The sequence below is a fragment of the Rhinoraja longicauda genome, chromosome 24, assembly GCF_053455715.1.
Source record: "Rhinoraja longicauda isolate Sanriku21f chromosome 24, sRhiLon1.1, whole genome shotgun sequence".
Taxonomy (NCBI): Eukaryota; Metazoa; Chordata; class Chondrichthyes; order Rajiformes; family Arhynchobatidae; genus Rhinoraja; species Rhinoraja longicauda.
Window position 1 is genome coordinate 29,677,089 of NC_135976.1, and position 14,071 is coordinate 29,691,159.

Genomic DNA, 14,071 nt, shown 5'->3' on the forward strand with positions numbered 1-14,071 from the left:
GCTGGGGGTGGAGTTGGGGGTCATTGTGCTGTTGCTGTATGAGTGGGTCAATGTGCTGCTGGGGGTGGAGTTGGGGGTCGTTGTGATGCTGTGTGTGGGGGTGAATGTTGTAGTTGGGGTCGTTGTGCTGTTGCTATGTGAGGGGGTTATTGTCCTGCTGGGGGGGGGGGTGAGTGGTGGAGGTGGGGTTTGTGTTGCTGGGGGATGTAGTTGGGGGTCATTGTCCTGCTGTGGCGGTGAGCAGCAGCAGCAGCAGCAGCCTGTGCCCGGAACCTTGTTGCGGGGCTGTTGTTGTCGGCGCGGCGGAGCGCTGGGCAGGTGGCGCCGGGCCTAGCGGGGGCAGGCGCCGCTCTCTCCGCCGCCGCCGCTCGTCTGTCCGCCCGCCCGCCGAGGGCACAGCAGCAGCGGGAAGCCGGGGCCGGGGCCGGGCCGCACGGGGGCGGTGGCGCGTTGAGGGGGAGCGGGCCGGGGCGGGCAGGATGAACCTGGAGCTGCTGGGTGAGTGGAGAGAGAGAGAGGGGGGGGGAGAGAGAGGAGAGGGGGGGGGGGGGTGGGGAGAGAGGGGGGGGAGAGGGGGGGAGGGAGAGAGAGGAGAGGGGGGGGTGGGGAGAGAGGGGGGGGAGAGGGGGGGAGGGAGAGAGAGGAGAGGGGGGGGGGTGGGGAGAGAGGGGGGGGAGAGGGGGGGAGGGAGAGAGAGGAGAGGGGGGGGGGGGAGGGAGAGGGGTAGAGATAGAGGGGGGGAGAGAGAGGGGGGAGAGAGAGGGAGAGAGAGGGAGGAGGGGGAGAGCGAGGGGAGGGGGGAGAGGGAGAGGAGGGGGGAGAGAGAGACAGGAGGGGGGGAGAGAGGGGTAGAGATAGAGGGGGGGGAGAGAGAGGGGGGAGAGAGAGGAGGGAGAGAGAGGAGGGAGAGAGAGGGGGGGAGAGAGAGGGGGGAGGGGAGGGAGGAATGAGTTCAGGTGAGAGGGGGGAGGAGGTGAGATGAGGGCTGGAGGGGTAGAAGGAGAGGTGTGAGGGGAAGGAAGGTGGTGAGGGTGAACGGTCTGGTGGGATTGAGGGCTGGGGGAGGCTGGAGGGGTGGAAGGTAGGAGTGAAGGGGAAAAAGAGGGTGGGGAGGGGGAGAGGTGGAACGGAGGGGATGAAGGGGCTGTGGGGGGAGGAGGGAGGGTCGAGAGGTCGCTGGACAGGGATGGTGAGGGTGTTGTGGAGGTGTGAAGGGAGGATGGAGAAGAGGGCGCCGGGGAGGGATTGAGGGGAGAGGGGGGGGGGGCGAGTTGACTGTGGGTGAGGTGAGGAGCTGAGGTGGGGGTGAAGAGTGGGCTCGTGGGAGGTGAAGGAGCTGGGGAGGGACGTACGGAACGGAGGGAAGGTTGAGAAGAGGGCATTGGGGAAGAATGAGTGTCTGGGGTGGGAGTGGAGGGGAGAGGGCTGCGGGGTGTGAAGAGGCTGGGAGGGGTGGGGGGCTGAGGTGGGGAGCGCTGCTGGGCGCGAGGAGGGTACGGTGAGGGGAAATGAGGGGAAAGGAGAGGAGCTGGGGGGGGGGGGTGGGTGATGGGGCCATGGGGCAAGGGGATTGGGGAGGGAGGATGGTGCTGGAGGAATGAGGGCTGAGGGGGGAAGGGGAGGAGGCTGGTGGGGGGAGCGGGGCTGACAAGGGGGTGCTGAGAGATTAGGGAAGGGGCTGAGAACTGGGCGCAAAGAGAAAGGAGGGGGAGGGAGCTGTCGTCTGAGTGGGGGGGGGGGGTGGAGAAGTCGGGCAATCAACTGAGGAGGAGGGGACGGGCAGGGGTGTGGTCTGAGGGAGGACAGGGAGGGAGGAGAGGGGCTGTGTGCTGAGGGGTAGAAAGGGAGGAGAGGTCTACAGACTGAGGAGGTGGGGAGGGCAGGGGGCTGTGGACTGAGGGGGAGAAGGGGGGCTGTGGACTGAAGGGGAGGGGATGGGGAACGGGCGTAAGGCATGGGAGGGCAATGGGGGACGAGACGATGAATGATGGGGGTGAGGGAGAAGCCAAATTCGAGGGGACTGCGAAGGCTCATACAGCACGGACACAGGCCTTTCAGCCCAACCTGTCTATGCTGACCAGGATGCTCCACCACAGTGAGACCCATTTGCCAGCGTTTGGCCCTTATTCCTCTGTAGCTTTCCTGTACGTGTACTTCCCCAACTGTTGTCATCATACAATAGACAATAGGTGCAGGAGTAGGCGATTCGGCCCCTCGAGCCAGCACCGCCATTCAATGTGATCATGGCTGATCATTCTCAATCAGTACCCCGTTCCTGCCTTCTCCCCATACCCCCTGACTCCGCTATCCTTAAGAGCTCTAGCTCTCTCTTGAATGCATTCAGAGAATTGGCCTCCACTGCCTTCTGAGGCAGAGAATTCCACAGATTCACAACTCCCTGACTGAAAAAGGTTTTTCCTTATCTCCGTTCTAAATGGCCTACCCCTTATTCTTAAACTGTGGCCCCTTGTTCTGGACTCCCCCAACATTGGGAACATATTTCCTGCCTCTAACGTGTCCAACCCCTTAATAATCTTATACGTTTCGATAAGATCTCCTCCCATCATTCTAAGTTCCAGTGTATGCAAGCCTAGTCGATCCAGTCTTTCAACATATGACAGTCCCGCCATTCCTGGAATTAACCTAGTAAACCTACGCTGCACCTCCTCTGATAGCTCGTTTAATATCCCCACCTCCTAGCAGCCAGCCAGCCTGTGCATCAATGATCCCGAAGGCCTTCCATTTACTGTATACTTTCCTCTTATGTTTAACCTCCCAAAGAGCAAGACCTCGAGAGGAAACAGGGTCATTTTGTTGACTGAAGGGATGTGTTCTGCTAAGTGGCCATCTAATTTGGATTTTGTAACCTGGTCTGGAGGCGAGCACATGATGACCGCTGAACAGCGCCAGAGACCCGGGTTCGATCCTCAGTACGGGTGCTGCCTGTACAGAGTTTGCACATTCTCCCTTTGTCCATGTGGGCTTTCTCTGCATGCTCTGGTTTCCTCCCACATTTCAAAGACGAGCTGGTGTGTAGGTTAATTGGCTGGCAACATTTTTGATCTACACGGAGCCAGGATAAAAGAACCTTGAAAAGTTTGTCAGTGTCCTAATATTATTGCTTTCTCTTTTTTTAAAACAGAGTCCTTTGGACAGAATTATCCCGAGGTAGGTTATTTTGACCTCCACCCTTCCACCTCTCCCCCCTCCCCACCCTCGTTCTCCCCTTCACCTCCTCCCTTCCACCCATCCAGTCTCCCCCAGCCCTCTCCTCCTCCTCAACCCATCACTTCCACCCCTCCCTCCCTCACCTCCACCCCTCCCTCCCTCACCTCCACCCCTCCCTCCCTCACCTCCACCCCTCCCTCCCTCACCTCCTCCCTCAACCCATCCCTTCCACCCCACACTCCCTCCCCAGCCCAATCCCACCGGACCCCTCACTCTCACCACCTCTCCTCGTCTCCCCTCACCCCCTTCCTTCCATCCCTCGTCTCCCCCAGCCCTCATCCCACCACTCACTCCCTCCTTCCCCTCAACCCATCCCTTCCACCCCACCCTCCCTTTAACCCCCCCCGCCCACCTTCCCCTCAACCCATATTTTTCTTTTATCTGCTAGATCAGCAGCAATCTAACCATATTAACACTGTTTATAATTTATGATTTTTCATTATCTTTACGTTTGGTTTCGGACACATGGTTTTGAATTCATTAAGGCCCCATGCCTGTCTAGGGTAAAGAGGGAGGAGAAGCCTTGCGATGAGGTGCAGAGGTAGAGTTGCTGCCTCACAGCGTCAGAAACCTGGGTTTGATCCTGGTGCTGCCTGTACGGAGTTTGCATGTTCTCCCTGTGACCACATGAGTTTTCTCCGGGTGCTCCGGTTTCCTCCCACATCCCAAACACCTGCAGGTTTGTAGATTAATTGGTTTCTGAAATTGTCCCTAGTGTTCAGGGTAGAACTAGTGTACAGGTGATTGTACACATGGACTCGGTGGGCCAAAGCTGCATCTCCAAAATCTAAAAATAAAAATTAGGGTGGAGCCTTGAAATGGTCTTTGGCCAGGGTGTGCATAAATCAGACAATTAGGGCTACAGTTAATATTGAAATCATATTTTATCTCAGAGTTTATGCCCAAAACTGGGTTGCATTCAGGTATAAAATTGCTGCACTTCAAGAAATGCAGCATATTTTCCAACATCCTCGGGATATCCATAAAGGATCCAGACATAAACTCTTTGAGCAGATCACTAAATCCATGCTGTTGGCAGGAACTGCAGATGCTGGTTTAAACCGAAAATTGAATAAAAAAAGCTGGAGTAATTTAGCGGGTCAGGCAGCATCAATGGAGAAAGGATTAGGTGATGTTTTGGGTCAGGACTGAGAGTTCAGACTGAGAGTTAAGGGAAAGGGAAACGAGAGATAGAAACGGTGATATAGAGAGATCGAACAAATGAGTGAAAGATATGCACAAAGTAACGATGATCAAGGATAGGTGGATATCCCTCCATTCCGGCGAAAAAAGGCTCTTAAATGGCACTATTGGATAGAGCTCTTAATGATAGCGGAGTCAAGGGATATGGGGAGAAGGCAGGAACGGATTACTGATTGTGGATGATCAGCCAGGATCACGGTGAATGGTGGTGCTGGCTCGACGGGCCGAATGGCCTACTCCTGCACTCTTGTCTATTGTCTATTATCATTTCTGCCTCCATCAGCACCCCTGGCAGCACATTCCAGGCATCCATCACTCTGTGTTAAAGAAAAAACAAATTTGCCCTGCACATCTCCTTTAAACTTTGCCCTTCTCACCTTAAGTGATGCCCTCTAGTCTTTGACATTTCCACCCTGGGAAAAATGTCTGCCCGGTCGATGCTTCTCATAATTTAATACACTTCTATCAGATCTCCACTCAACCGTCGGCGTCCCAGAGTAAACAATCCAGATGTCCACCTTCTTCAAATTTAGGAGATACTTCTTTGATCAGTGCTCACCTTGTTTAATATCTGCAAGTGACTCGGTTGAAGTTTGTCTGGTTCTTCTCCTTTGAAGCTGCTTGGGACATTTTAAATCGTAGTTATGGTCACTTAGTAAATGTAAGTTAACATAGATGCAAGGCTGCTTCTCACTTTCGGTGCAATTCTTTTTGCATGTAGGAGGCAGATGGAACTCTGGACTGTATTAGCATGGCCCTCACCTGTACCTTTAACAGGTGGGGTACCTTGCTGGCTGTCGGATGCAATGATGGACGCATCGTCATTTGGGACTTCTTGACAAGGGGCATTGCCAAGATCATCAGTGCCCACATACATCCCGTCTGCTCACTGTGGTAAGTTAACGTTTGTGTGTATTTGCGGACACCCAACAAACAACATGCATGTTATAAACCCCATGGATGGCGTGTTTGTCCTATGGAGTAAGATTGCCTTACACTGTACAGTTTAGAAGAATGAAATGTGTCAGAGTCATACAATGTGGAAACAGGCCCTTCGGCCCAACTTGCCCACACCGACTAACATGTCCCATCTACACTCGTCCCACCTGCCTAATAAGAGGCTGACCATTTAAGAATAAGCAGATATCTATCTGAATGAGGAGGACTATAAATCTTCAGAATTACCTATTCCCAAAGGACTGCAGGTGCAGTTTTTGGAATTTCTCCTTGGAATCAGGAATCATGGGGAAAGGGCAACAAAGTGGATAATACGTGGGATCTCTCAGTATAATCACATTTTGTTATCACCACTTTTAGCACAGAATTCTCTTAAGTCAACTGCTTGGGCTTTGGCCTTTATTGCATCGAATCTTTTTGGGGTTCATAGGTTTGATCATAAAATTGGTGGATGCCCTTGTATCTTTTACAGCAAAAATGTTTCCTTCAGCAGGGAGGTAATTATATTTGATAACGTACGAGTGTTTTAACATTACATATTATGACTGAAATTTGGAAAGATACAACAGTTAAAATCAGAATTATAAGTAAAAGCGCAAGTACCCAGGCCAATCAAAAATTGAGGTCCTATCTCGGCGACATGGTGGCACATTTGCAGAGTTGCTGCCTTACAGCATCAGAGAGCTGGGTTTGATCCTGGCAACGGGTGCTTGCCTGTACGGAGTTTGTACATTCTCCCTGTGACCTGCATCTATTTTCTCCGGTTTCCTCCCACACTCCAAAGACGTGCAGGTTTGCAGATTAATTGGCTTGCTATAATTGTAAAGTGTCCCGAGTGTGCGAAGGGTAGTGCAAGTGTTCGGCGCGGACTCGATGGGCCGAAGGGCCTGTTTCCATGCTGTATCTCTAAACTAAACTAAACTAAATCTCCCTGCTAACTGTCGTATTTATATGTTTGTCATATCTTGCAGTTGGAGCCGAGACGGGCATAAATTAGTCAGCGCTTCCACTGACAACATCGTGTCGCTTTGGGATGTTCTGTCCGGAGATTGTGACCAAAGGTTCCGTTTTCCTTCACCGGTTCTCAAAGTGCAATTCCATCCCAGAGATCAGTAGGTATTCCAAGTGTTGGGATAGACTATCAGTCAAAGATAAGTTGCCAGCAAAGTAAAAATAATTACCACACAGCAAAGTAAAAAAAAAAAAAATCTCTCAGCCTTGGGCAGCAAAACATCCCTAGTACTATGGAAGTAAGACTTGTGATGCACTCTTCAAATATTTGACTTCCTTGCCAATTGCCTGACGAATCAAAAATATTAAATTATTCCCTTTGATGGAGTTGGACTATTTCAATCATTTCTTGATGGTTTTGGGACTGATCTGGCATTAACTGGTAAGAAATTGATAGTTGTTTGGGTCACAGCATTATGAGTGGAATAATTTGATTTGTTGTTGGGCGATTATTTCTCTATCATGCAGACTCCAGTAGGTTTATCTCATCCACCGACTTGATGCTTGATGTTGACATTGGATGAGACTGGGGGGGTGATAAGTAGAGAAGACAATGGGGGTTTCCTCCACAGATGCTGGCTGACCCACTGAATTCTTCCAGTGGTTTGCTTGTTGCATCCATTTGGTTTTGTGGGTTCTAGCTGTGTGCATATTGTTTACTGCGTTTTCTACCTTAAAACACTGACCGCACTTCAAAAGTATTTCCTTGGCCTAAAAATGTTTAGTTCTCTCGAATCATTCTCTCTTTTTAGAACTGTAAGTTTGGCTGTTTAAAGCAAGTAGAACAGTGGCAGGGAATTAAAATGTATAAAGGATGATTACTGGCAATGGCGATGAGTCGGGGCAAGTTTTAAACACGATGCCAGGCTGAACTGATCTTATCTGCCTGTCCATGAACCTTATCCGTAGATTCCTTGTACTTAGGTAGGAAAGAACTGGAGAACTGGAATGGGTGACTTTTTGGGTCCAGATGTGAATCTGTGGAATTCATTCAAGGCTGTGGAGGTCAAGTCAATGGATATTTTTCAGGTGGAGATTGATAGATTCTTGAATAGTCCGGGTGTGTGGGGTTATGGGGAGTAGGCAGGGAAATGGGGTTGAGAGGGAAAGATAGATCAGCCATGATGGAATGATGGAGTAGTCTTGGTGGGCCGAATGGTATAATTCTGCTCCTACAACTTATGAACTTATAGCTATGCCCGCTAGTATTGGACATTTCCACCCTGGGGGGAAAAGGTTGCGACTGTCTACCCTGTTTATGTTACTTGTATAAGAACAGACAAAATGTAAATAACAAGGGTTGATCCATTCCCAACATCAGTTCCTCTATGAAATGAGAACAAATGCTGTGAACTGAAGTGGATGGGCAATTGGAAAGACTCCCAGTCTAAGATAACCCTTGACACCAATTATCTGAATATATGTAGCCTTGCCGGTAATTGCTTTGGGTTTTCAGAGTACTCTCTCTCTCTCTATTGGCTTCTGAGAGCCATTTACGTGTTATTAATATATGATAGGGAAAGGATTATGTCTGATTCATACTTTCACCACCAGGAACAAAGTGCTCGTCTGCCCGATGAAGTGTGCACCGGTTCTGCTGACTCTCTCCGATTCCAAGCACGTAGTTCTACCTGTAGATGACGATTCAGATCTTAACGTCGTGGCATCTTTTGACCGGCGAGGAGAATATATTTACACCGGGAATGCCAAGGGAAAAGTGAGTCGTAACAAGGAAGCTGGTTATTTTGTGATCTGCTTTTCTAGATTCTTTTGGGGGGGAAATTAGCTACATTGATTGTGAATGTGGAAGCAACGAGTCTGAAGAAGGGTCTCGAGCTGAAACGTCACCTGTTACATCTGAAGAAGGGTCTCAACCTGAAACGTCACCTGTTACATCTGAAGAAGGGTCTCAACCTGAAACGTCACCTCGCCATCTTCTCCAGAGATGCTGCCTGACCCACTGAATTACTCCAGCACTTGGTGTCCATGATTATGAATGAACTTGAGTTAAAATTAATTTTCCTCAACATTAATGTTCTAAAATTAAACAATTATCTTTTAGTTTATCTCTGCAATCCGTCTGATCAACCATATAAGAATAATATTCCACATTTCTTTTCACAGCATGTGCGGGAAGATTCGTAAGTTATAGGATCAGAATTAGGCCATTCGACTCATCAAGTCCACCCTGCCTTTCAATCATGGTTGATCTATCTTTCCCACTCAACCCCATTCTCTGAAGTCTAAATTGAAACTTCCTACTGCACAAGCTTCTTGTTGCTATTATTATTCCACTTCAATGGGTTAGTTTAATAGGGATAGATTAACAATCAAGCCCTGGATATTTTGAGCCTATGACTGCTAACCTGACGAGTTTTTGCCAAGGAAGAAAAGCTGTTGATTTAATTTTTAAGTTTTAGTTTTGGAAACAACATATAAACAGTCTAAAGTCTGAAGAAGGGTCTCGACCCGAAATGTCGCCCATTCCTTCTCTCCTGAGATGCTGCCTGACCTGCTGAGTTACTCCAGCATTTAGTGAATAAATACCTTCGATTTGTACCAGCATCTGCAGTTATTTTCTTATACATATAAACAGGCGTTCGGGCCACTGAGTCCATGCCGGACACTGAACACATGTTCATACTATCCCACTTTTGCGTTCACTCCCAACACACTAGGAGTAATTTACAGAGGGCCAGTTAACCTGCAAACCCACACGTCTTCAGCATGTGGGAGGAAACCGGTGCACCTGGAGAAAACCCACGTGGCCACAGGGAGAACGTGCAAATTCCGCATAAACAGCACTCGTAGTCAGGATCGAACCCGGGTCTCTGGCGCTGTGAGGCTGCATCTCTGCCAGCTATCCCACAGTATCAGTTGGTAAAGCCGACAGTGGATTATGATGGGCACAAAGTGCTGGAGTAACTCAACAAGTCAGCCAGCATCTCTGGAGAAAAAGAATGGATGGTGTTTTGGGTCGGAACTGAAGGATACCCAGAGATGGTGCCTGACCTGCTGAGTTACTCCAGCACTTTGGGTCTATCTTCGGTATAAACCAGCATCTGCAGTTCTTTTCTACACCCACAGTGGCCTATGTTTTGTGTATGGGCCTGTTTGTGGGTACAGATTGGACCTTTGCTTTCCTTATAGTCTAGTTTATTTTATCATTGCAAATTTACCAGTGGTGAACAACGGCAATGCCATATATGCGATTATATCTTCGTGTCAACTCCTGTATTCTTACTCTTGTCTTCAGATTTTGGTGTTAAAGACTGATACACAAGAGTTGGTGGCTTCATTCCGAGTCACAACAGGTACCAGCAACACCACGGCTATCAAATCTATCGAATTTGCAAGGAAAGGCAGGTGAGATATTGACCGCTTCTCAGATTTCACTGCTGGTTCTGAAAGGACTTTCTTTTCGACCAATTCAATGATTCGATTCAATGATCCTTTATTGTGGCATATACAGTGAAATGCTTTGTTTTGCATACAACCTGGTAAAATCATACAGCAGACCTCATCTAAGCAGTACACGAGTCGTCACGTTTCTGGCACTCACAAAGTTACAAAACAATTCATCGTACAGTTACAATGGTGTAAATTGGTAAATCTGACAATTTGTTGCAAAACCTTGGGTTATTCAGTGATAGGTCAGTGAGAGAATTAAGTTTCAGAATGAACAACCTCCTGTAACGCAACTTGCATTAGATTAAATTTCTATATTTGTTTTTTGGGTTTGTTTTTAATAGTAATTCTCTCTCCTCATCTCTTTCATGAATTAATTCCTCACTTGAAAGCATTGGCTGATAACATATCGACATGCATCGCATGCGAGAGGCAGCTGTTTCTGAGCCTGAATAATTTAGGTTTAGATTTATTGTTGTCATGTATACTGAAATACAGTGAAAAATGTTGTTTCCCATGCTATCCGCTCAGATTAGACAATGCTATTCATGCTCTACATAAATGCAATAAGTCAATGCACTGCAACAGATAGAGCAAAGGGGAAGGTGCAGAGAGACGGATATAGTTCTCAGCATTGTAACACATCATTTACATAGAAAGAGTCCAGCGTCCGCAATAAGGTAGAGGTCAATCGGACGGCACTCTGGCTTACAAAGGACCATTCGGAAGCCTGATACAGAGGGGGAGAAACTGTTCCTGAGTTTGGTCATGTGTTGTAAAATAACTGCAGATGCTGGTTCAAATTGAAGGTAGACACAAAACACAAAGTTACCAGCATTTTGTGTCTACCTTGGTTATGTGCTTGAATGTTTATATTTTATTTCGAACATTTAAAACAAAAAAGGATCAAAATAAAACAAAATAACAATAAAATGAAATGAATGATAAACCTCCCCTCACATCCGGAATCTTGGAATCATCTTTGATCAAACCCTCTCCTTCGACATCAAACACATCACAAAGACAGCCTTCTTCCACCTCAAAAACATTGCCTGTCTCCGTCCATCCCTCTCCTTCACAGCTGCAGAAACCCTCATCCACGCCTTCATCACCTCCCGTCTGGACTACTGCAACAGCTTCCTCTATGGCTCACCCTCAAAAATCATCAGTAAACTTCAATACATTCAAAACTCCGCTGCCCGTCTACTCACCCACTCCCCGATCCGTGACCATATCACCCCCGTCCTTTACAAACTCCACTGGCTCCCCATCCCCCAGAGAATCCAATACAAAATCCTCCTCATGAACTACAAAGCTCTCCATAACCTGGCCCCATCCTACCTGACTGACCTCCTCCACAGGCACACTCCCACCTGCACCCTCCGCTCTGCTGCTGCCAATCTCCTGTCCCCCCCCATCCGGACCAAACTCAGATCCTGGGGGGACAGGGCTTTCTCCATCGCTGCTCCCACCCTATGGAACTCACTACCCCAAACCGTCAGAGACTCCTCCTCACTCACCACATTCAAAACATCACTGAAGTCTCACCTCTTCAGCACTGCCTTCAACCACTGAAGGTCACCTCACCTTCTGTCTCCTTTCTCTGTTCGTTTACTTATTTATCTATTTATTCACTTCTCTATGTTCTAGAAATCCCTGTAAAGCGTCTTTGAGTGTTTGAAAAGCGCTATATAAATGTAATGCATTATTATTATTATTATACGCAACTCAATGAATAAATTCTCATAAACAACACAAATTAAATCTTACATGTTCGAAAAGAAGTAGGAAGAAGTATACACTTATTTATTCCTACCCCTTCTTCGCTACTCATTAATTAATTCACAAACTTTATCTCATCTACATATATATATATACATACACAAACACACAAACATACATCCACACATATGCCACATACATATCTACACATATATGCAGTTTATAAACAATTATCCAAATTCTTTGTACTACACGAATATCACACTGTGTCAATAAACTAAAACTTACCCGTCATCACAGCCCTTCCTCATTCTTATACCTCTGGAAAATAATTTTTTTGTACATCTTCTTGAACTGAGTAATGTTGGTGCTTTGCTTGAGTTCCACTTTGCTTGTGTGCTTTGATGTATTAGTAAACTGGTAGACAATAGACAATAGGTGCAGGAGGAGGCCATTCGGCCCTTCGAGCCAGCACCGCCATTCAATGTGATCATGGCTGATCATTCTCAATCAGTACCCTGTTCCTGCCTTCTCCCCATACCCTCTGACTCCGCTATCCTTAAGAGCTCTAACCCTACAGCAACAAGCCCAGAGCCTGGCACCTGGTGTCTATGCATTCACATTCCTTGTAGGGTTTGCTGGATAATTATTGTGACTCGGAAGCCATAGCTTCGACATCTTGCCGCTCATTTATATTCATAGAGAATCAGCATATTTTCTATTGAGAAGCAAATTCACTGGGAATGAGATGATTTGTTCGGTTACCACAGAACCTGTCAGCTCTGGTTTTCGCATGCAGACTGATATAATTAAATCTTCTTTTCATTCCAAACTGCAACATAGAATTATTTGTTTATGATGCATTGGTGTTGGAGACCACAACACTAATGCGGTCCGATCTATTGAACAGATCTGGAGTCATATTGACATAATGTCTGTCCCCTTCAAAATATCCAAATTGTATAGTTTTAAATTCCCGTTTTCTTTCCCTTGAAATATAGCCTTGTGACTTCACTTACAAGGCCCTTCGACCTGACTTGCCCATGCCGATCAAGATCCCCCATCTATACTACTCCCACCTGCCTGTGTTTGGTCCATATCCCTTTAGCCTTTCCAGTCCATGTACCTGTGCATATGTCTTTTAAATGGCATTGTACTACCTGCCTCAAATACCTCCTCTGGCAGCTCGTTCCATATACCCACCATCCTTTGTGTAAAAAAAAGTTGCCCCTCGAATAACGAAAGGCCTGGATAGAGACGATGTGGAGAGTATGTTTCCACCAGTGGGAGAGTCTAGGACCAGAAGGCACAGCCTCAGAATAAAAAGGACAAATCTTTAGAATGATGAGGAGGAATTCCTCTAGACCGAGGGTGATGGATCTGTGGAATTCATTGCCACAGACAGCGGGGGAGGTCCAGTCATTATGTATTTTTAAAGCGGAGATTGATAGGTTCTTAATAAGTAAGGGTGTCACCGGTTACTGGGAGAAGGAAGGAGAATGGGGTTGCGAGGGAAAAGTAGATCAGCCACGATTGAATGGCAAGACAGACTCGATGGGCTGAAATCTACTCCTTTGTCTTATGGTCTCAGATTCCTATTATAAGTTCATATGTTATAGGAGCAGAACTAGGCCATTCAGCCCATCAAGTCTACCCCGCCATTCAATCATGGCTGATCTATCTTTCCCTCAACCCCATTCTCCTGCCTTCTCCCCATAACACCTGACGCCCTTACTAATCAAGAATCTGTCAACCTTAAAAATATCCATTGACTTGGCCTCCACAGCCTTCTATGGCAATGGATTCTACAGATTCGCCACCCTCTGACTAAAGAAACTCCTCCTCATCTCCTTTGGAAAGGTGCGTCCTTTTATTCTGAGGCAATGGACTCTGGTCCTAAACCCTCCCACTTGTGGAAGCATCCTCTTCAAATCCACTCGATCCAGGCCTTTCACTGTTAAATATTTTCCCTTTCACCTTAGACCAGTCTATCTTAAAACATTATCTTTATCTTAATACATTACGGTTTGCATTTCATTGTTTTGTGCATCTAAGCCATCTTGAAGTGAATTTCACTGCATTTTCAATACATTCAATACATTCAAAACTCCGCTGCCCGTCTACTCACCCACTCCCCGATCCGTGACCATATCACCCCCGTCCTTTACAAGCTCCACTGGCTCCCCATCCCCCAGAGAATCCAGTACAAAATCCTCCTCATGACCTACAAAGCCCTCCATAACCTGGCCCCATCCTACCTGACTGACCTCCTCCACAGGCACACTCCCACCTGCACCCTCCGCTCTGCTGCTGCCAACCTCCTGTCCCCCTCCATCCGAACCAAACTCAGATCCTGGGGGGACAGGGCTTTCTCCATCGCTGATCCCACCCTCTGGAACTCACTACCCCAAACCGTCAGAGACTCCTCCTCACTCACCACATTCAAAACATCACTGAAGTCTCACCTGTTCAGCACTGCCTTCAACCACTGACCATCACCTCACCTTCTGTCTCCTTTTTCTGTTTGTTTACTTATTTATCT

The 14,071-nt window shown here is 47.6% G+C and overlaps 1 protein-coding gene across 2 annotated transcripts in view; it reads left to right on the forward strand.

The window, feature by feature from the left end:
* The first annotated feature begins 241 nt into the window (after positions 1–241).
* rbbp5 (retinoblastoma binding protein 5) overlaps positions 242–14,071 on the forward strand; it is a 32,134-nt gene continuing 18,304 nt past the window's right edge. The window contains exons 1-6 of one of the 2 annotated variants that reach the window (XM_078420933.1): positions 242–498; positions 3,143–3,168; positions 5,153–5,325; positions 6,360–6,500; positions 7,954–8,116; positions 9,656–9,765. In XM_078420933.1, the coding sequence (XP_078277059.1) occupies positions 480–498; positions 3,143–3,168; positions 5,153–5,325; positions 6,360–6,500; positions 7,954–8,116; positions 9,656–9,765 (632 nt within the window). In that variant the 5' untranslated portion in view covers positions 242–479. Of the gene's footprint in view, positions 499–2,024; positions 2,096–3,142; positions 3,169–5,152; positions 5,326–6,359; positions 6,501–7,953; positions 8,117–9,655; positions 9,766–14,071 lie in introns of those variants that run through there. The other variant, XM_078420931.1, reaches the window with a different exon arrangement.